The 23339-nt window shown below is 41.6% G+C and overlaps 1 protein-coding gene across 1 annotated transcript in view; it reads right to left on the bottom strand.

Annotated features, from left to right (window-relative positions):
• LOC120882554 (ATP-binding cassette sub-family A member 3-like) overlaps positions 1–23339 on the bottom strand; it is a 208714-nt gene that overhangs the window by 103632 nt on the left and 81743 nt on the right. The window contains exons 12-13 of the mRNA XM_040266571.1: positions 7643–7665; positions 1815–1945 (exon numbers count right to left, since the gene is read on the bottom strand). Coding sequence (XP_040122505.1) covers positions 1815–1945; positions 7643–7665 — 154 coding nt within the window. The remainder of the gene's footprint in view (positions 1–1814; positions 1946–7642; positions 7666–23339) is intronic.

Genomic DNA, 23339 nt, shown 5'->3' with positions numbered 1-23339 from the left:
TGAAAAGAGATACTGTGTTTAAGTATTTGAAATCTCAGCATAATAACAATGTTAATTCTCTCCAAAGTGATATGTAGATTTAATGTAATATTGATAAAAACCACAGCAAAATTTGTAGATATATAAAATATAATACAAAAGATTTTCAGGAAAGGCCAAACAGCTTAAAAGATAAAATGCTTTTGGAGAAGAATATAGTTGAATGAATAGCACTATCTATATTGAGACCTTTTGTAAAGAGATATACACATAAGTCAATGGGACAGAACAGAGTTCAGATATAAACCGACAGAAGTATGACCACTTGACCTTTGACAAGTGCACAAAAGGCAATTGAAAGATGAAAGAGTAGTATTTTCAAAAAATGTCATTAGAACAATTAGTCATCTATATGCAAAAATTAATATAGATCTAAACTTTACATCTTTATACAAAGAGTAACTCAAAATGGATCATAGATATGTGTAATATGTAAAATTACAAAAGTTTAGAAGAAAATATAAAATAAAATCATGTCTTGGAGTTCAGGCACAGAGTTCCAGAAAAGCTAGCAAGGGCAGGAACATTAAGAAAATGATAAATTTGATTTTAATATTTAAAATCTTCTTCTCTGCCAAAGACATTGTCAAGAAAATGAAAAGACTAGTTACAGTTTGGGAAAAACACTTGCAAAGAATATCCATCAAAGACATTTATCCAGAATATATAAAGAATTCTCAAAAATTCAATAATAAGGAAACAACTCATATTTTTAAAAGAGGGAGAAGGCAATGGCAACCCACTCCAGTACTCTTGCCTGGAGAATCCCATGGATGGAGGAGCCTGGTAGGCTGTGGTCCATGGGGTCGCGAAGAGTCAGACATGACTGAGCGACTTCGCTTTCACTTTTCACTTTCATGCATTGGAGAAGGAAATGGCAACCCACTCCAGTGTTCTTGCCTGGAGAGTCCCAGGGACGGGGGAGCCTGGTGGGCTGCTGTCTATGGGGTCGCACAGAGTCGGACACGACTGAAGTGACTTAGCAGCAGCAGCAGCAGCAGCAGAGGGTCTGAACAAATATGTTATCAAAAAGACTGTAAAAATGCAACTAAGCACATGAAGATGATCAGCATCATTAGCGATCCATGAAATGACAATTGAAACCACAGTTAAAATACAGATCTATTAGAATGGTTAATTTTAAAAAAAGTATTAATATAAAATTCTGGCAATTATGTGGAGCAACTGAAATTCTCTTTGCTGGTTGGAGTGCAAAATGGTATAGCCAGCCTGGGGAGCAGTTTAGCAGTTTTTTATAAACACTTAAAATATGATGCAGTAATCCTATTCGGAGAGAAATAAAACCTGTGTTTGTACATGAAACTCACAACACATTTCTTTATATTCATTATGCTTGGAAACAACCCAGTGTCCTTCAGTTGGTATACCGTGTTACCCTTAAACATGAAATTAAGGAATTAAAAGAAACAAACTGCTGATCACGCAACAGCATAGAAAAGATCCCAAAGGCACTCTGTGTAAGTAGATAATCTCTAAAGGTTATATACTATTTGATTCCGTTTATATAATATTCTCAACATGACAAAACAACAGTGATAAAGAATAGACCACTAGACTTTCCCAGTAGTTACCAGCAGGTGTGGGGTGGGGGCAGTGTGAGAGGGATGACTACCAAGGAATAGTGTGAGGGAGTGTTTTGGGGTGATGAAACTTCTTGTATCGTGATTGTGCTGATGGTTAAATGAGTTAAAATTCACAGATCTGTATATTTAAAAGGGTAAATTTACTGTATAATTTTTTAAAATTTGACTCACCATAGAGTAGAAGAAAAGGTGTTCTGATAGTGTCAAGTCATTAAACAATAAGTCACCCTGTGGGCAAAAGCCCAGATTTTCTCGAATTTCAGTTATATTCTTTGTGATGTCATATCCATCAATAAAGACCTCTCCTCTGGTAGGAGGGTAATGACCTACAAACAAGCCAAAGACATGACAGAACTGAATTTTGGTAAGAAAGCATCAGATGTTGCAAGTTAGCATCTCAAATTCAGTCTATTTGTGAATTACTCAAAAGAATTAACACTGTCTCTTGTAAAAGAATAGTTACAGGAAAGTATCAATAGTTACAACTCAGTGGCAGGATTAGCTGTCTTAAATTTCTTTTTCTTTTCATTTTTGCTTAAATATATTAATTTTCTACAATGGATTGGGTTATATTGGTAATAAAAACATTTAAATAATTTGCTATATTTCAATGTTTTTGCATTGCAATCGGTCAATTACTATATATGTGAACCATATTAGGTACTGTGTAGATGCAAAGGAAAACATAAGATCTGGAATATGTAACTTTTGTCCTGAAGAAATTTAAATATTAATAACAATCAGTTCAGGTCTTGTGGGAAATTATTTGATAATATGTAAAAAATGAAACTATAAAACCATTTAAAACACTTGAATCATTTATCCTATTTAAGAATGTATTCTTTTTATTGAGATATTGACATATAACATAGTAATTTCAAGTGAACAACCTGAATTGACATTTGTATATAGTGTGAAATGATGAAGACAAAAACTAGAGTTAACTACAGTTAACATTCAGCACCATACAGTTATAATTTTTTTCTTATTGTTAGAACTTTAACGTTTACTCTCTTAGCAACCTTCAAATTTACAGTACAGTAACTGTAGTCATCATGCTATACATTACAATCCCATGACATGTTCATGTTATAACTGGAAGTTTGTACCTTCTGACCCCTTTCATCTGTTCAGCCTAGTCCCCATCCCCTGTCTCTGAGAACTACCAATATGTTTTCTGTATTTATGAGTGGCTTATGTTGTTTTATTTTTTTAAGATTCCACATAAAAGTGAGACCATGTAGCATTTGTCTTTATCTCATTTATTTTGCTTAGTATAATGCCCTTGAGGTCCATCCATGCTATCACAAATGGTCAGATTTTTTTTCTTTTTTATATCTGAATAATATTTCATTGTATAATATACTACTTCATTCATCTATTTGCACTTTGAACACATTCCCAGGTGACGCTGGTGATGCTGCTAGTCAGAGGACCAGACAGTAAATTAGGGAAAAGGCTAACTTGCTTTATAAAAGAGGCTGCAAAGAATTTTAAAGGCTTCCCAGGTGGCACTAGTGGTAAAGAATCTGCCTGCTAATGCAGGAGACACAAGAGACATGGGTTTGATGCCTGGCTCAGGAAGATCCTATGGAGTAGGAAATGGCACACCACTCCAGCATTCTTGCCTGGAAGATTCTATGGGCAGAGGAGCCTGGTGTGCTATAGTCCATGGGGTCACAAAGAGTCAGACATGACTAAGCAACTGAGACCTGAGACATAAAAAAAGCTTAAATAAGACAGACATTTTGCATTCATATGATAATTTCAAGACGAACTATCCAAGTTGGTAGGAAGATCAACTCCACATTTTCCTTATCTAATCATCCATCAAAGAATAAGTAGGTTTTTCATCTATGTCTTGGCTATTGTGATGTGGGGGGTGTGCCTCTTTCTGAGTTAATGTTTTCATTTCCTTCAGACATATATGAAAATTGGAATGGCTGAGTGATATGGTTGTTCTATTTTATTTTATGAGGCTCCTCCATACTACTTCCCATAGTGGCTACAGTAATTTACATTTCCACCCTGAAGGTTCCTTTTTCTCCACATCTCTGGCAATACTTCTTATCTCTTGTATTTTTAATAATAGCCATTCTAAAAGATGTAAAGTGATGTCATTGTGGTTTTGGTTTGCATCTCTTTGATGACAAGTGATGTTGAGCATATTTTCATGTACCTATTGGCCATCTGTATGTCTTTATGAAAAAATGTCTCTTTAGATCCTCTGTCCATTTTTAATTGCTTTTTTTTTTTTGCTAATTGAATTCCTTAGCAAATTCTAATGGAATTCTTTACATATTTTGGATATTAACTTTGTCAGAAATACATTTTGCAAATATTTTCATTTGGTAGGTTCCTTTTCACTTTACTATGCGAAAGTTTTTTAGTTTGACATAGATACACTTATTTTTGATTTTGTTGCCTTTGCTTTTGAAGTCAAATAGAAAAATTATAGCCAAGACTAATGTCAAGGAAATTGCTGCCTCTTCTATCTTCTGGGAGTTTTATGGTTTCAGGTCGTATGTTCATGTCTTTAATGATTTTGAGTTGATTTTAGTGTATGATGTAAAATAGTGGTTTTTTCATTCCTTTGCATGTGGCTGTCCAGTTTTTCCAACATGATTTATTGAAGAGATTGTGCTTTCTCCTTAGTTTATTGTTGGCTCCTTTGTCATAAATAATTAGTTGGCCATATAAACGTGGGCTTATTTATGGGCTCCCTATTCTGTTCCATTGATTTATGTGTCCATTTTTATGCCAATACCATCCTGATTTGATGACTATATTTTTGTAATATGGTTTGAAATTAGGAAGCTTGACGTCTCCAGCTTTGTTCTTTCTCAAGACTTCTTTAGATATTTGAGATCTTTTGTGGTTCCATACAATTTTTAGGATTGTTTTGTTGCTGTTAAGAGTGTCACTGGAGTTTTGATAAAATTGCAGTTAATCTGTAGATTGCTTTCATTAATATGGTCATTTTAATGGTATTAATTTTTCCAATCCATGAGCATGAAATATCTTTCATTTATTTGTGTCTTCTTCAATCTGTTTTAATCATGTCTTATACTTTTCATTGTACAGGTGTTCTAACTTCTTTGTTAAATGTATTCCAAAAGTATTTTATTCTTTTTGATATAACTGTCTTTTTTTCTACATTTCCCTTTCTTATAGTCTGTTGCTAGTGTATAGAAACAGAACAGATTTTAAAAACTATTTGACTGTGCCAGGTCTTCATTGCTGCATGCAAATTCTTAGTTGCAGCATGTGGGCTCTAGTTCACCAGCCAGGGATCGAATCCAGGCCCCTTGCATTGGGAGTGTGGATCTTAGCCACTGGACCACCAGGGAAGTTCCAGAGAAGATTTTTATACATTGATTTTGTATCTTAAAACTTAACTTTTTTTATCAGTACTAATAGTTTCTTGAGGTGTCTTTAGAGTTTCATATATATAACCATGTTGTCTGCAAATAGTGACAAATTTTCTTTCATGATTTGGATGCTTTAAAATTTCTTTTTCTTGCCTAATTGCTGTAGGTAGCACTTCCAGTATTGTGCTGAATAAGAGTGGCAAAGTGGGTATCCTTGTCTTGTTCCTGACATTAAAGGAAAAACATTCAGCTTTTCACTGGTGATGATGATATGACTTGTAGGCTTGCAGTATGTGGACTTTATTATGTTGAAGTCATTTCCCTCTTACCCACTTTGTTGAGTCTATATCATAAATGGATGCTCAATGATTTTCTTCATCTATTTGGATGATTAAAAGTATGTGCTCCAAAATGGAAAATTATATTCAAAGACATCTAAATAAGGCTATTTAACTGAAGACTCAAAAAAAGAAAAGAAAATGACTAAGTTAATTACAGCATATTACCATATGGCTATTAAAAGGAACATTATATAACAATTAGAAATACCATGTCACCTTGGAGAAGACAAGTACATGGACTATAGCAATATTAGAGAATTTTAGTGTGAAATTATGTTCTAAAAAGCAGAACACAAACTGCCATGTTACACAATCAGTTCAGTTCAGTCGCTCAGTCTTGTCTGACTCTATGACACCATGGACTGCAGCACACCAGGCTTCCTTGTCCATCACCAACTCCCAGAGTTTGCTCAAACTCATGTCCATCAAATCAGTGATGTCATCCAACCCATCTCATCCTCTGTCATCCCCTTCTTCTCTCACTTTCAATCTTTCTTCGCATCAGGTGGCCAAAGTATTGGAATTTCAGCTTCAACATCAATCCTTCCAATGAATATTCAGGACTGATTTCCTTTAGGATTGACTAGTTTGATCTCTTTGCAGTCTGAGGGACTCTCAAGAGTCTTCTCAAACACCACAGTTCAAAGCATCAATTCTTCCACACTCAGTCTTCTTCATGGTCCAACTCTCACATCTATACATGACTACTGGAAAAACCATTGCTTTGACTATACAAACCTTTGTTGGCAAAGTAATATCTCTGCTTTTTAAAATGTTGTCTAGGTTTGTCATAGTTTTTCTTCCAAGAAGCAAGCGTCTTTAATTTCATGGTTGCAGTTACAATCTGCAGTGATTTTGGAGCCCAACAAAATAAAGTCTGCCACTGTTTCCATTGCTTCCCCATCTATTTGCCATGAAGTGATGGGACTGGATGCCATGATCTTGAAATGGGAGCGAGATCAAAGTCCACAATTATAGTAACAACCTTTTGCTTTCCCTTCTGTTAGTTTGTGTTGACAGCTGCTGCTCATCAATCACTGCTTCCACTTCTGTGATCTTGCCTGCTGTTTACATCCATGGGAACTTGGGCTACCTGGGGAGGAGAGGGATCTGAGCTATTTGAGAGGGAAATTTACCCTGTATAAAAGATACTCAGAACAAAGCCAGGGCACTCAGCTTCTGGAGGTGACTCCACTGAGCCTGCACCAGTGCTCAATAAACCTTGCTGCTCTGCGTCTTTGAGTGCCACTTGTCTCTTCTGTCGCCACGGTTTCTATAACACTTTCTGGTGCATTGGCCGGGAAGCTGACAACTGAGTTGGCCCCTTGCACTACCATCGTCGGGGAACTGGAGAAAGCTGGGGCTGCTGCATGGTGACAGATGAATAGATGTTGCCCAGGCCATTTGCCAGATCCCAACTAACTTGAGATGCGCCAGCCTTGGCCCATGCCTCTTCCTGAACTGACTCAGGAGAGCAGAAGTGGGTTCCAGGACAGCACGTCAGACGAGTGAGTGTCCCGGGGATATCTGACAGAGTCAGGACTCACCATATGGTGGAAGGGGGGCCTGATCACCTCCCAGTGACAGGAGAGTCACTCAGAATAGCGTTTGTTCCCTTGGGTGGTCTGTCACTGGTGCTTGGGGGAGAGTGACTGAGCTGAAAGCCAGCTCTCCACCATCTTCCAACTACGGAGCCTGAGTGGATCCTAACCTGTGCTTCCACGGTGACCTCATCTGGCTCAGGGCAGTGCCAGCCTCTGGGAGATTTAATCCCTCCCTGTGAGGCTGGCCCAGGTCTGGTGTTTATACCAACCTGCCAGTGCTAGTTCAGCTCAGTTCAGTTCAGTCGCTCAGTCATGTCCGACTCTTTGCGACCCCATGAATCACAGCACGCCAGGCCTCCCTGTCTATCACCAACTCCTGGAGTTCACTCAGACTCGCGTCCATCGAGTCAGCGATGCCATCCAGCCATCTCATCTTCTGTCATCCCAGTCTCCTCCTGCCCCCAATCCCTTCCAGCATCAGAGTCCTTTCCAATGAGTCAACTCTTCTCATGAGGTGGCCAAAGTACTGGAGTTTCAGCTTTAGCATCAGTCCTTCCAAAGAACACCCAGGACTGATCTCCCCTAGAATGGTCTGGTTGGATCTCCTTGCAGTCCAAGGGACTTTCAAGAGTCTTCTCCAGCACCACACTCAAAAGCATCAATTCTTCAGCACTCAGCTTTCTACACAGTCCAACTCTCACATCCATACATGACCACAGGAAAAACCATAGCCTTGACTAGACGGACTTTGTTGGCAAAGTAATATCTCTGCTTTTGAATATGCTATCCAGGTTGGTCATAACTTTTCTTCCAAGGAGTAAGCGTCTTTTAATTTCATGGCTGCAGTCACCATCTGCAGTGATTTTGGAGCCCCCCAAAATAAAGTCTGACACTGTTTCCACTGTTTCCCCATCTATCTGCCATGAAGTGATGGGACTGGATACCATGATCTTCGTTTTCTGAATGTTGAGGTTAAAGCCAACTTTTTCACTCTCCACTTTCACTTTCATCAAGAGGCTTTTTGGTTCCTCTTCACTTTCTGCCAGTGCTAAGAGGTGCCTAAATCTTCATAAGGGGAGCAGCCAGGTGGGCGAAAGTGAGTGTCTCCCTTTGTTTTGTTGTGCAACACTGCCGCAGGGTGGGAACTTGCACATAATGGGCAATTTGACTTCTAAATGCACTGTCTTAGAGTATATGGTGAAGAATTTTAAGAAAGGATTGTTGGGACTTTCCTCATAGCTCAGCTGGTAAAGAATCCACCTGCAATGTGGGAGACCTGGCTTCGATCCCTGGGTTAGGAAGATCTCCCAGAGAAGGGAAAGGCTACTGACTCCAGAATTCCTGCCTGGAGAATTCCATGGACTGTATAATCCATAGGGCCACAGAGAGTTGGACACGATGGAGTGACCTTCATTTTCCCTTTTCTCTGGGCATTATGGTATAAAATTGAGTCCTAAAAAACTGCACACGCTTTGTACCCTGGAGTGGGCCTCCTTCGGGATTGTATGGCCTTCAGGAGGGACCTTAGATGTGCCCATAGTCTGAGCAGTGCATAGTCATAATGGGAGACCCTGGCCACCTGCACCAATTCCCATATATCAATCAATGTTCGGATATTGCCCAATTAAGGCCCCTTTGGGTTCAATTCTATGCCACAGGTCAGAGACAGTGTAAGGTCCTAGTAGCTCAACAAAAGCAAAGGACCTTGCACCAAGAAGGAACCACCTCTCCTCTAGGGTGAGGCTGAAGAAATGCCTCCAATGCCCCCACCTCAAATCCTCATGGCTCCTTCGCCGGGAGCAGCAGATCTGCATTTACCAGACAGTCCACTGCCTTCCGTTTCACCTCTTCCTCCTGATGCTCCTGAAGCTATTGTGTTCCCACGGCATGCCACCCCCAAACCAATGGGTAGATGCTTCCAGTCTACCTCAGCAGCGCTACAAATGTCCTTATGAGAGAATTAAAGGCTGAAGTGCTTTGCCGCAGATGGGCCCTACAAGAGGGAGGACCCATTTTTTAATACCAGCCTTTTTGCATAACTGATCTCCTTAAATGGAAACATCACACTTTCTTGTACTCTGAAAAGCCCCAAGCGATGGTTGATCTCTTAGAATCTATCTTCCAGACCCACTGCCCAACCTGTGTAGACTGCCAGCAGCTTCTCCTCACCCTATTCAATACAGAGAGCACCAACGAGTCAGAAAATGGCTCCAGACCAATGCCCCAGGGGGTCAATTAGACATGGACAACTGGGCTCGGGAGAACTTTCTGAAGGAAGAGCTTCACTGGTACCCCAACAATGAGAAGGTAAGAAACCAGTTGGAGAGGTATTGACAGGCCTACCTACAGAGGGTAAAACCTGGGGCTAAGAAGTCTACTAACATGGCTAAGATCATTGAGGTGCTGCAAAAGCCAGATGAAAGCCCAGTTACTTTCTATGAAAGCTTGTGTGAGGCCTTTTGGGTCTTCACCCTTTTGTTCCTGATGCCCCTGAAAATCAGTGGATGATAAATGCAGTCTTTGTGGGTCAGGCCCAATCGGACATCTGAAAAAAATTATAGAGTTAGAAGGGTTTGCAGGTAAAAATGCCACAGAACTGCTAGAAATAGCCATCAAAGTCTTTGTCAGCTGTGATCAAACAGCATGCTGAGAAGCAGAAAAGAAGATGAAGCAAGAAGCCACATTCTTGGCAGGTGCGCTGTCAAAGTCTGCACCCCCTGGCAGGACCGCCCCATAAGGCAAGAGGTCCAGACCCGAAAAGGAGAGTTCCCCTCAGCCGAGATCAGTGTGCCTATTCCAAGGAAAAGGGACACTGGAAAAATAAGTGCCCCAGTTGCCCTGAAAAGAAAACCAAAGCTGCCACCCCCCCAAGCCAATATCAACCTGAGCCACTCAGCACTAATCTGATTGGGCTAGCTGGAGCAGAATCCAAGTATGGGGGACTGGGCTCTCTTTAACTGGGCCCCTAAGAGCCCATGATCAGAATTAAAGTAGGGGGCCATCCAATGGACTTTATGGTGGATACAGGCGCTGAGCATTCAGTGGTCACCCAGTAGATAGGCCCCTTCCTGGGAAAAGAAACTACCATCATCAGGGCCACAGGTGCCCAGACCCACAGGCTGTTTTGCAGTCCTCGACAATGCCGACTGGGTGACCGTGAGGTAGTGCACGAATTCCTCTACCTGCCCAACTGCCCTGTTCCCTTGATGGGAAGAGACCTGCTTGCTAAGCTGGAGGCCCAGATTTCCTTTTCTGTTGACAGGTCACCTCAGCTAAAGCTAGCACAACTGCCCTCCTCGATTATGACTCTCACTGTAAGGAGAGAAGAATGGCACCTGTATTCTTCCCCTCCAGGAGAAAGGACCATTCCTCCTGAATTAGAGACTGAGTACTCACTAGTTTGGGCCAAGAAAAATCCTCTAGGTCTGGCAAAACACTGTGCTCCCATCCTGATTTATCTGAAACTGGGAGCTCAGCCTGTAAAACTGTGACAGTATCCAATGCCCTGGGAGGCCTGATTGGGAATCCAGGCTCATTCAGACAGACTACTCCAACACGGACTTCAGATGAAATGCCAGTCACCCTGGAACACCCCATTGCTACCCGTGAAGAAGACAGGGACGCATGACTATCATCTGGTTCAGGACTTAAGAGCTGTAAACAAGGCAACAACTAGTCTCCACCTGGCAGGGTCTAATCCGTACACTCTGCTAGGACTGATCCCTTCCACAGCCGAATGGTTTACTTGCTGGGACTTGAAAGATGCCTTCTGCCTCTGAGTTGTACCTGTCAGCCAACCACTATTTGCCTTTGAATGGGAAAGAACCACCCATGGGAAACAAGGAACAGCTCACTTGGACAAGGCTTCCTTAGGGGCTCAAGAACCCCCCTACTCTCTTCAGTGGAGCTTTGGCCACCGACTTGGATAAATAACACTGTGTCCTGCTGCAATATGTCAATGACCTTCTACTGGCCAGCAGAACACAGGCTTGATGCTTAGAAGGAACAAAGGCCCCCCTCTCCTTGTTAATGGAAGCTGGGTACCAGGTATCAAATAAAAAGGCACAAATCTGTAAAAGACGAGTCAAATATCTAGGTTTCAACATTATGTGAGGCCGGCAAATGCTCAAAACTGAAAGGAAAGAAGCAGTTTGCTCCATCCCTACCCTTACCACTCGCCAGAAGGTCTGCGAGTTCCTGGGAGCAGCAGGATTCTGCAGGATATGGATTCCTGGATTTTCAGACCTGGCTAGGTGCCTATATCAGGCTCTGAAAGGGGAGGAAAAGGCTTCCCTTGAATGGGGACCAAGCCAAGAGGTGGCATATCAAACAGTTAAGGCAAAAATCTCTGAGGTCCCAGCCCTAAAGCTTCCTGATGTAACCAGAGAGTTCAATCTCTGTTCATGACAAGAACAAAATGGCCTTGGGAGTCTTGACCCAAGAATTCGGACCTTGGCAAAGGCTGGTGGCCTACTTGTCTAAACAGATCAATTCAGTTGTGGCCGGATGGCCACCCTGCCTCCAAGCACAAGCAGCCACTACCTTGCTAGTGAAGGAGGTTGACAGATTAACGTTGGGGCAAAACCTAAATGTTAAGGTCCCGCACTCAGTTGTAATCCTGATGGAGATAGCTGAGGCCACCATTGGCTCATGCATGCACAGACAACTCAATATCAAGGGTTACTATGTGAAAATTCATGGGTAAAACTGGAAGTTGTACGGACTCTAAATACAGCTACCTTCCTACCAGATGAAGCAGGGCCCTTGGACCATGACTGCTTGGAAATACTAAATGAAGCTTTTTTTTTACTAGATCAGACCTGGGGCAGTAGGAGAAGGGGACAACAGAGGATGAGATGGCTGGATGGCATCACTGACTCGATGGACGTGAGCCTGAGTGAACTCCGGGAGTTGGAGATGGACAGGGAGGCCTGGCATGCTGCGATTCATGGGGTCTCAAAGAGTCGGACATGACTGAGTGACTGAACTGAGACCTGACTGACAAGCCACTCAACAACACAGACCTGGTCCTATATACTGATGGTAGCAGCTTCATGGAAAATGGGAAGAGGATGGCTGGGTATGCTGTGGTGTCTGATTCTGAAGTGGCAGAAGCAGAGGTGCTTCCTTAAGGATGGTCAGTGCAGAGAGTGGAGTTATGGGCATTAATCAGGGCACTGGAGGAGAAGGCAGTGGCACCCCACTCCAGTACTCTTGCCTGGAAAATCCCATGGACGGAGGAGCCTGGTAGGCTGCAGTCCATGGGGTCGCACAGAGTCAGACACGACTGAGCGACTTCACTTTCACTTTTCACTGCAACCCACTCCAGTGTTCTTGCCTGGAGAATCCCAGGGACGGGGGAGCCTGGTGGGCTTCCGTCTATGGGGTTGCACAGAGTCAGACACGACTGAAGCGAGACTTAGCAGCAGCAGCAGCAGGGCACTGGAACTCAGGAGAGACCAGTGAGTCAATATCTATACTGACTTGTGATATGCTTTTGTTACTCTACATGTCCACGGAGCCTTATACAAGGAAAGAGGACTCCTTACAGCAGAAGGAAAAGGCATTAAAAACCAAACAAAAAATCCTGAAACTTCTGGAAGTAGTATGGGAACCAAAAGAAGTGGCAGTTGTCCACTGCAAAGGCCACCAGAAGGGAGGTGACCTGGTGGCCAAAGGGAACTGCCACGCTGATGCAGCCACCAAGGAGGCTGCCTGGGGACAGCTTCCAGACAAACCAAAAGTCCTCCTAGCCCTGAAGATACGAGTTGCCCCTAGGTACTCTCCTGAAGAAGAAAAATGGATAAAAAAGGAAGCGGGAACCAAGGCCAAGACGGAATGGTCGGTCACACAGGACCACCAAGTCTATGCTCCAGAACAGGTAGCCTACAAGCTGGTCCACCAGCAACATAAACTGACTCATATGGGCAAGACCACCTTAGAGACTTTCCTAGGCTGCTACTATCTCATTGCTTGCCTCTCCACACTCTGTTCTTCTGTCTCCCAGCAATGTGTAACCTGTTTACAAAGTAATGCCTGCCAGGGGCCTAGTAGGCCAGCAGGGACACAACATTGTGGACTATCCCCCTTTGAGGATATGGAAGTAGATTTCACTGAAATCACCCCAAGTGGAGGATTTAGATACTTTTTAGTTTTTATCTGCACCTTTTCAGGCTGGGTGGGAAAGCCTTTCCTACCCAAAATGAAAAAGCAAGAGAAGTATCCAAGGCGTTCCTGAAAGACATTGTCCTCAGGTATGGAATGTCTCTGACCACAGAGTCAGACAATGGACTGGCATTTGTAGCTGAGACAGTACAACGGGTGGCAAAGGCTTTGAAAATCCAGTGGAAATTGCATACTGCCTACCGTCCCCAGAGCTCAGGGAAAGTGGAAAGCATGAATCAAACTCTCAAACAAATCCTAGCAAAACTGCCAGGAGACCAGCTTACATGTTGACATGTTGACCAGCTTACAGTAGACATGTTACCTGTGGCCCTCTTAAAGGTGAGGTGTTCAGCCCAGGCAGGGATAGGGTTTTCATCATTTGAAATCCTGTATGGACGACTACTCTCGCTAGTCAACTTAAGGGGGTACACCAGAGAACTGGGGAACTTGGACTTACATAGGCAGCTACAAGGGTTAGGACACCCAATCTCTCAAACACATGAATGGACAGTTGATAGAATACCCATATCCTTAGGTATAACAGTACATCCCCACCAACCAGGGGATCAAGAATGGGTAAAGGATTGGAAAAAAGAGCCTTTAAAACCCATGTGGAAAGGGCCCTATTCTGTAATCTTATCTACTCCCACTGCTCTCAAGGTGGCAGGCATAGACAATTTGGATCCATTACTCCAGAGTCAAACCTGAAAGTTCGTCTGATAGCTGACAGAAGTGGGAAATGGCCCTCAGCCCAGAGCAATCCCTGTGCCTGACCTTGCAAAGAAGGAAACCATCATCCTGAAGCCCTGCTCTGGCCACATCAGAAGCTGGTCAGTCAACACAAGGCTGAAGCTTGAGGAACCAACAGGATGGACAAAAGGCCATATTGGTTATTAGTTGGACTGGGACTCCCCCTATTTATCTTATTCAGAATTGGGCTTTACTCTGTTTTCCCCCAAGAGTGGACCTGTATCCTAAAACTTTCCCTCTGCTTTGCCTACTTCTTCATAGTTCTCATTTTTTGGAATCTCCTCCTACTACAATCAGCTTAAATATGAAAAGAGCATATTTTTGTCTTATAGATCTGTTAAGTTGTAAAAATCCCCTCCTCATCTTAGAGTCAGGATGATTGTTCTGAATGTATGGAATCTTTCTACCAATAAAGGAAATGGGTCGGTGGATTCACTTACTCTGTATACCAACTGGCCGCATGTTATAGTTCAGCTTCCCTGTGCACTCAGTTCAGTTCAGTCGCTCAGTCGTGTCTGACTCTTTGCGACCCCATGAACCATAGCACGCCAGGCCTCCCTGTCCATGGGAAGGGAAAATTACTGGAAGGGAAAAATTAGAGCCCTCAGAGTGAATGGCCTCTTTGGAGGATGGTTCTCTTGGCTAGGTTGGTTTAAAAAAATGATTGGGATGGTCGTAGTCATACTCGCTGGATGTCTGCTTATTCCCTGTTTCATACCCCTCTTAATCATGGTTGTAACAAGTTTCATAGAGACAGTTGTCAAATGGAGGATGGCCACCCAGTTGCTTTTCAAGGGATACCAGCAAGAGCCAGAAGATGATGTTTTCTGATGGCTGCGATGTTTTCTGATGGCTGCAGATGCACCCTAAACATCAAGAGATGGGGATGAGATGGGAGCTAGATAAAGCCTCCAATTAAAGTAACAAACTTTTGCTTTCCCTTCCATTATTTTGTGTTAACAGCTTGCTTGTTATATCTTGGAAACTTGGACTACCTGGGGAGGGGAGGGATCTGAGCTGTTTGAGTGGGAAGCTTATGGTGTATAAAAGATACCCAGAAGAAAGCCTGGGTGCTCAGCCTTCGGAGGCGACTCCGCAGAGCCAGCACTGGTGCTGAAAACACCCTGCTGTTCTCCATCTTTGACTGCCACTTGTCTCTTTCCTTCGCCACAGTTTCTATAACAACCTTAGTTATTTGAATGTTAAGTTTTAAGCCAGTTTTTTTCACTCTCCTCTTTCACCTTCATTGAGCGGCTCCTTAATTCCTCTTCTCTTTCTGCCATAAGGGTGGTGTCATCTGCATAATCTGAGGTTATTGATATTTCTCCTGGCAATCTTGATTCCAGTTTGTGCTTCATCCAGCCCAGCATTTCTCATGATGTACTCCACATATAAGTTAAATAAGCAGAGTGTCAATATACAGCCATGACGTACTCCTTTCCCAATTTGGAACCAGTCGGTTCTTCCGTGTCCGGTTTGAACTGTTGCTTCTTGACCTGGATACAGGTTTCTCAGGAGGCAGGTAAGGTGGTCTGGTAGTCCCATCTCTTTAAGAATTTTCCACAGTTTGTTGTGGAATGTCAATGGCTTTAGTGTACTCAATGAAGCAGAAGCAGATGTTTTACTGGAATTCTCTTGCTTTTTATATGATCCAGCAGATGTTGGCAATTTGATTTCTGGTTCCTCTGCCTTTTCTAAATCCAGCTCAAACATATGGAAGTTCACAGTTCATGTACTGTTGAAGCCTGGCTTGGAGAATTTTGAGCATTACTTTGCTAGCATGTGAGATGAGTGCATTTGTGCGATAGTTTGAACATTCCTGCGGCTTCCCTAGTGGCTCAGATGGTAAAGTGTCTGCCTGCAATGCGAGAGACCTGGGTTCAATCCCTGGGTCATGAAGATCCCCTGGAGGAGGAAATGGCAACCCACTCCAGTACCCTTGCCTGGAAAATCCCATGGATGGAGGAGCCTGGTAAGCTACAGTCCATTGGGTCACAGAGAGTTGGACACGACTGAGCAATTTCACTTCTTTCACTTTCTTTACTTTGAACATTCTTTAGCATTGCCTTTCTTTGGGACTGGAATGAAAACTGACCTTTTCCAGTCCTGTGGGCACTGCTGAGTTTCCCAAATTTGTTGGCATATTGAATGCAGCACTTTAACAGCATCATCATTTTAAAAATAGTCAAAGTAAGTGAACAGACGTTTCTTCAAAGAAGATATGTAAATGGCCAACAGATATATGAAAAGATTCTCAGCATCACTAATCATTATGGAACTGTAAATCAAAACCACAATATGATAGCATCTCACATCTGTTAGGATGGCCATTGTTGAAACAAAGTATAGCAAGTGTTGGCAAGGATGTGGAGTAATTTGAACCATTGTACACTATTGGTGAAAATGTAAAATGGTGTAGCCACTGTGGAAAATAATATGAAAATTCCTCAAAGATTCAAAAATAGAATTACCATATGATCCAGCAGTCTCACTTCTATTTATCAAAAGCCCTGAGATTAGAATATTGAGATTCTTAGATTAGATATTTCACTGATATATTCATTGCAGTATTATGTATAATAGACAAGATTCAGAACAACCTAAATATCCACCTACAGATGAGTAGATGAAGAAAATGTGGTATATACACACAATAGAATATTATCCAGCCTTTAAAAAAGGATAGGTGGAATGATGTCAGCATCACAGTGACATAAGATATCTCTCATTTTTATCCTCCTACTTAACAATAGGGCTTCCCGGGTGGTGCAGTGGTAAAGAGTCCGCTTGCTAGTGGAGGAGACACAAGAGACACAGGTTTGATCCCTGAGTTGGGAAGATCCCCTGGAGTAGGAAAGGGCAACTCACTCCTATATTCTTCCCTGGAAAATCCCATGGACAGAGGAGCCTGGTGGGCTACAGTCCATGGCATCACAAACAGTCAGACATGACTGAGGACACACATACTCTGCAATAACAAGATTGGCATTTATCCATGAACAAAAGTCCATCTGCGGATTCACAGACTTAGAGAATGAACTTAACGGTTGCTTGTACACACTGCTATATTTAAAGTGGATAACCAACAAGGACCTACCCTATAGCACATGGAACTCTGCTCAATATGATATGGTAGCCTGGTTGGGAGGCGAGTTTGGGGTGAATGGAAATGTGTATGGATGGCTGAGTCCCTTCACAGTTCACCTGAAACTATCACAACACTGTTCATCGGTTATACCCCAGTACAAAATAAAACTTTAAAATATGGGGAAAAAAACATGCCTCTGCAGGAGCTATGGCATCCAGCACCATGTGCCAAGGGATATGGGAGGAGTCTTGCCCACCTGGATATCAGGTAGAAGGCAGTCAGATTTGAGTCAGTATTGAGTCAGATCTCAGTACTGGTGGTGAAAACTCCAACCCCTATTGGCTGGCATCTGGTAGCATCTAGAAAACCCTGACTTAGGCAGTCACACACAGAAGAGAGAGCCTTTATGAAAGCTTAAGTTTCCAAAGGAGAAATTCCAGTACTCCAGTTGAGCAGAAAACAAGTCTGGAGACATTAGAGTGGGTACAGGGAACAGCTGTTTGCCAGCAACACCCTTTCCCCAAGGCAGCAGGGACAAGGGAGACCTTGTAAATTCTCCCATGGGAAAGAGCGGGAGATGTCAAAGGATGAAAACTTCAAGTCAGAAGGTGAATAAATCGTGGGGATCTAATGCATAGAATTGTGAATATGGTTAACAATACTGTATTACGTACTTGAAAGCTGCTATACAATAGATCTTAAATGTTCCCAGCTCATAAAATGTAATTATAACATGTGATGGAGGTGTTAGCTAATGCTACAGTGGTAATGATTTTGCAATATAAAAGTATATCAAATCAACATGCTGTATATCTTAAACTTACACAATGTTATATGTCAGGTATATCCCAATAAACCCAGAAAAAAAGAATGTGCTCCTTTTAGCAAAATTGTATGAGAAAACAGAAACTTTAAAGGATTCACTAAATTAACGTCAATGTCTCAAAGAAAATCTAGAAATAAATCAAGTCTTTAGAATTGAAAAAATAACTAAATTCGTCATAGATGTATGAATTTATTTCTGGTCTCTCAATTTTATTTCATTGGTCTATTTGTTTATCCTTTGGCCAGCAACACATTGTTTTCACTTTTGTGATTTATGTAGCTTCAGAGTTTCATAATCCAGAATTTTGACATCAAGTTTATTCTTATTTTTAAATATTTTTCTGGTGACTTTTGTAATTCCATATAAATTGTAGGATCAGTTTTTCCAATTCTGCAAAAAAAGCAGTTGGAATTTTTATAAAAACTTGTTGAATTGCTAGATTGCTTTCGGTAATATTGACAATTTTAAATGTTCTGATCCATGAACATATTAAATATTTCTATTAACTTAGGTCTTAACTTTTTTCTTTCAGTAATATTTTGAGGTGCAGAGTAGTGTTGGAGAAGACTCTTGAGAATCCCTTGGACTGCAAAGAGATCAAACCAGTCAATCCAAAAGGAAATCAATCTTGAATATTCATTGGAAGGACTGATGCTGAAGCTGAAGCTTCAATACTTTGGCCACCTGATGCAAAGTGACTCATTGGAAAAGACCCTGATGCTGGGAAAGATTGAAGGCAGGAGGAGAAGGGGACAATAGAGGATGGTATGGTTGGGTGGCATCACCGACTCGATGGACATGAGTTTGAGCAAGCTCTGGGAGTTGGTGATGGACAGGGAAGCCTGGCACGTGGCAGTCCACGGGGTTGCAGAGTCGGTCACGACTGAGTGACTGAACTGAGCTGAATGTTTGGTCGTTTGTGTGTACAAGTCTTTCATTTTCTTGGTTAAATTTATTACTATGTATTCTATCCTTTTAGATGCTATATTTTCCTTTTCAAATTGTTCACTTATGGTATATAGAAATAGTTTTTTGTGTTAATCTTATAACCTGTAACTTTACAAAATTCATTTATTAGCCCTAGTAGATTTTTGTGGATTCTTTGGGCTTTCCTTATACAGTATCATGCCATCTGTGAATAGGGATCATTTAGTTTAATTTTCCAATTTTGATAGCGTTTCTCTCTTTTTCTTGCCTAATTGCTTTTGTTAGAAATTTCCATACAATGTTGAGTAGTACTGGTGACAGAAGATATCCTTGCTTTGTTTGTAATATTAAGAGGAAAGCTGATTTCAGACTTTCACCATTGTGTACAACTTTAGTTGTGTTTTTAAATAGATATTATGTCGAGGAAATTCCTTTTATTCCATTTTCTGAATGTTTTGTTTTTGACAAGAAATTTTGTTGATTTTATCAAATGTTTTTTCTTGCATACTTAAGATGGTCATGTAGATTCTGTTGTACTATTAACATGCAGTAGTGATTGCACTGACTGACTTTCTTATGTTGAAACATGGCTGAATTCTTGGGAAAATCCACTTGATCATGATTTATATCCTTTTAATGTGCTCTTGCATTTGTGCGGTAGTTTGAGCATTCTTTGGCATTGCCTTTCTTTGGAATTGGAATGAAAACTGACCTTTTCCAGTCCTGTGGCCACTGCTGTGTTTTCCAAATTTGCTGGCATATTGAGTGCAGCACTTTCACAGCATCATCTTTCAGGATTTGAAATAGCTCCACTGGAATTCCATCACCTCCACAAGCTTTGTTCATAGTGATGCTTTCTAAGGCCCACTTGACTTCACATTCCAGGATGTCTGGCTCTAGATGAGTGATCACACCATCATGATTATCTGGGTCATGAAGATCTTTTTTGTACAGTTCTTCTGTGTATTCTTGCCACCTCTTCTTAATATCTTCTGTTTCTGTTAGGTCCATACTATTTCTGTCCTTTATTGTGCCCATCTTTGCATGAAATGTTCCCTTGGTATCTCTAATTTTCTTAAAGAGATCTCTAGTCTTTCCCATTCTGTTGTTTTCCTCTATTTCTTTGCACTGATCGCTGAAGAAGTCTTTCTTATCTCTTCTTGGAAGAAAAGTTATGACCAACCTAGATAGCATATTCAAAAGCAGAGACATTCCTTTGCCGACTAAGGTCCATCTAGTCAAGGCTATGGCTTTTCCTGTGGTCATGTACGGATGTGAGAGTTGGACTGTGAAGAAGGTTGAGCGCTGAAGAATTGATGCTTTTGAACTGTGGTGTTGGAGAAGACTCTTGAGAGTCCCTTGGACTGCAAGGAGATTCAACCAGTCCATTCTGAAGGAGATCAGCCCTGGGATTTCTTTGGAAGGAATGATGCTAAAGCTGAAACTCCAGTACTTTGGCCACCTCATGTGAAGAGCTGACTCATAGGAAAAGACCCTGATGCTAGGAGGGATTGGGGGCAGGAGGAGAAGAGGACGACAGAGGATGAGATGGCTGGATGGCATCACTGACTCGATGGACGTGAGTCTGAGTGAACTCTGGGAGTTGGTGATGGACAGGGAGGCCTGGTGTGCTGTGATTCATGGGGTCGCAAAGAGTCGGACACGACTGAGTGACTGAACTGAACTGAATGTGCTCTTGTATGGTGTTGATGATTTTTAAAAAACTACATTCAGAAGGAATATTTTTCTGTACTTTCTTTTCCTGTGATGTCTTTATCCGGCTTTGACTGGAGGGTAATTGGCCTCATAGAACAGAAATGGTTGCCAAATAGAATAGAAAGTGTTCCTCTATTATTCTTGGAAGTTCGAGAAAGCTTGATATTAATTCTTTAAATGTTTGGTAGAATTCAACAGTGCAGTCATTGAACTGGACTTTTCTTTGCTGGGAGGTGCTGTAGGTGAAATTGTATCCCTACAAATTTATATGTTAAAGTCTTAACCCCTAGTACCTCAGAATGCATATTTCAATATAGGGCTTTTAAAGAGGTAGTTAAGATAAAGTGAAGTTATATGGGTGGGCTCTAATCCAATATGACTGGTATCCTTATAATAAGAATTAGGACACAGCTGTGAACAAGGAAGACCATGTGAAGACGCAGGAGAAGATGGCCTTCTATAAGCCAAGGAAAAAGCCTCAAAAAAAAAAAAAAAAAAGAAAGAAAGAAAGAAAAAGAAATAAAACCTGCCAATACCTTAAACTTGGACTTCTAGCCTCTAGAACTGTGAGGAAAAATAAATTTCTGTTTTTTAATTCACCCCATCTGTGGTACTTTGTTATGGTAGCCCTAGCAAATAAATACAGAAGGCTTTTTATTACTGACTCAAGTGCTTTACTTGTTATAGTTTTGTTCCATTTTCTATTTCTTCATGAATCTCTTTAGGTAATTCATATGTTTCTAGGAATTTGTCCATTTTATTTTGATTATTTAACCTGTTAGCATATGATTGTTCACAGTGTTCTCTCATAAGTCCTTTTCATTTCTTTAGGTTAGCAGGGTCACAGCCTTCTTGTGGTGAAGGGGCTTGTGTAACTCAATGAAGCTATGAGTCATGCCATGCAGGGCTACCCATGACAGACAGGTCATAGTGAAGAGTTCTGACAAAATGTGGTCAACTGGAGGAGGAAATGGTAACCCACTCAGTATTCTGGCTGGGAGAACCCCAAGAACAGTAACACGGCAAAAAGATATGACACTGGAAGATGAGCCCCATATCCCCCTCTCCCCAGGTTGGAAGGTGTCCAATATGCTCCCAGGGAAGGGCAGAGGGGAATTACTAATAGCTCCAGAGAGAATGAAGTGGATATGCCAAAGCAGAAATGATGCTAAGTTGTAGATGTGTCTGGTGGTGAAAGCAAAGTCTGATCCTGTGAAGAACAGTATTGCATATGAAACTGGAATGTTAGGTCCATGAATCAAAGTAAATTGGACAAGGTCAAGCAGGAGATGGCAAGAGTAAACATCCACAACTTCGGAATCAGTGAACTAAAATGGACGGAAATGGGCAAATTTAATTCAGACAACTATTTTATCTACTACAGTGTGCTCAACATTCAGAAAACTAAGATCATGGCATCTGGTCCCATCACTTCATGGCAAACAGATGGGGAAACAATGGAAACAGTGTCAGACTTTATTTTGGGGGGCTCCAAAATCACTGCAGATGGTGATTGCAGCCATGAAATTAAAAGACGCTTACTCCTTGGAAGGAAAGTTATGACCAACCTAGTAGCATATTAAAAAACAGAGATATTACTTTGCCAACAAAGGTCTGTCTAGTCAAGGCTATGGTTTTTCCTGTGGTCATGTATGGATGTGAGAGTTGGGCTGTGGAGAAGGCTGAGCGCCAAAGAATTGATGCTTTTGAACTGTGGTGTTGGAGAAGACTCTTGCGAGTCCCTTGGACTGCAAGGAGATCCAACCAGTCCACCTAAAGGAGACCAGTCCTGGGTGCCCTTTGGAAGGACTGATGCTGAGACTGAAACTCCAATACTGTGGCCACCTCATGCGAAGAGTTGACTCATTGGAAAAGACTCTGATGCTGGGAGGGATTGGGAGCAGGAGGAAAAGGGGATGACAGAGGATGAGATGGCTGGATGGCATCACTGACTCGATGGGCATCAGTTTGGGTGAACTCCAGGAGTTGTTAATGGATAGGGAGGCCTGGCATGCTGTGATTCATGGGGTCGCAGAGTCGGACACGACTGAGTGACTGAACTGAACTGAACAGTGTGCAAGAATCGCTTAGAAGAAATGGAGTAGCCCTCATAGTCAACAAAAGTGTTCAAAATACAATACTTGAGTGCAAGTTTTAAAATGACACAATGATCTTGGATTGATCTAAGGCAAACTATTCAACATCACAGTACTCTAAGTCTATTCCCAAAACACTGATGTAGAAAAAGCTGAAGTTGACCTGTTCTATGAAGACCTACAACATCTTCTAGAACAAAAAGATGTCCTTCTCACCATAGTGGATTGGAATGCAAAAATGGAAGTCAAGAGATACCGGGTATAATAGACAAGTTTGGCTTTGTAGTACAAAATGAAGCAGAGCAAAGGCTAACAGTTTTGTCAAAAGAACACACTGGTCATAGCAAACACTCTCTTCCAACAATCCAGGAGACAACTGTACACATGGACATCACCAGATGGTCAATACCAAAATCAGATTGATTATGTTCTCTGCAGAGGAAGTAGGAGATGCTCTATACTATCAGCAACAAGACCTGGAGCTGACTGTGGCTCAGATCATGAGTCCCTTACTGCAAAATTCAGGGCTTAAATTGAAGAAATCAAGAAGATAATTAGGCCCACATTAAACCCCTACATACAGTGTAGATGATGAATAGATTCAAGGGATTAGACCTGGTAGACAGAGCGCCTAAAGAACTATGGATGGAGGTTAGTAACATTGTACAGGAGATAGTAACCAAAACCATCCCAAAGAAAAAGAAATGCAAGATGTGAAGCTGGTTGTCTGAAGAGGTTTTTCTTTTCTTTTTTTGGGGGGGCATTTTTTATTTTTTCCATTTAGCACAATATCATGTTTTATTTATTTTTAAACATTATTTATTTTTTGCTGGTTTTATTTTTAATTAATTAATTTATTTTTAAATATAAAC

Source organism: Oryx dammah, unplaced genomic scaffold (genome assembly GCF_014754425.2).
Source record: "Oryx dammah isolate SB20612 unplaced genomic scaffold, SCBI_Odam_1.1 HiC_scaffold_2, whole genome shotgun sequence".
In the NCBI taxonomy this organism is placed as follows: Eukaryota; Metazoa; Chordata; class Mammalia; order Artiodactyla; family Bovidae; genus Oryx; species Oryx dammah.
Note: the sequence above shows the minus strand (reverse complement) of the source record. Positions and strands in the feature narration are given on the sequence as shown.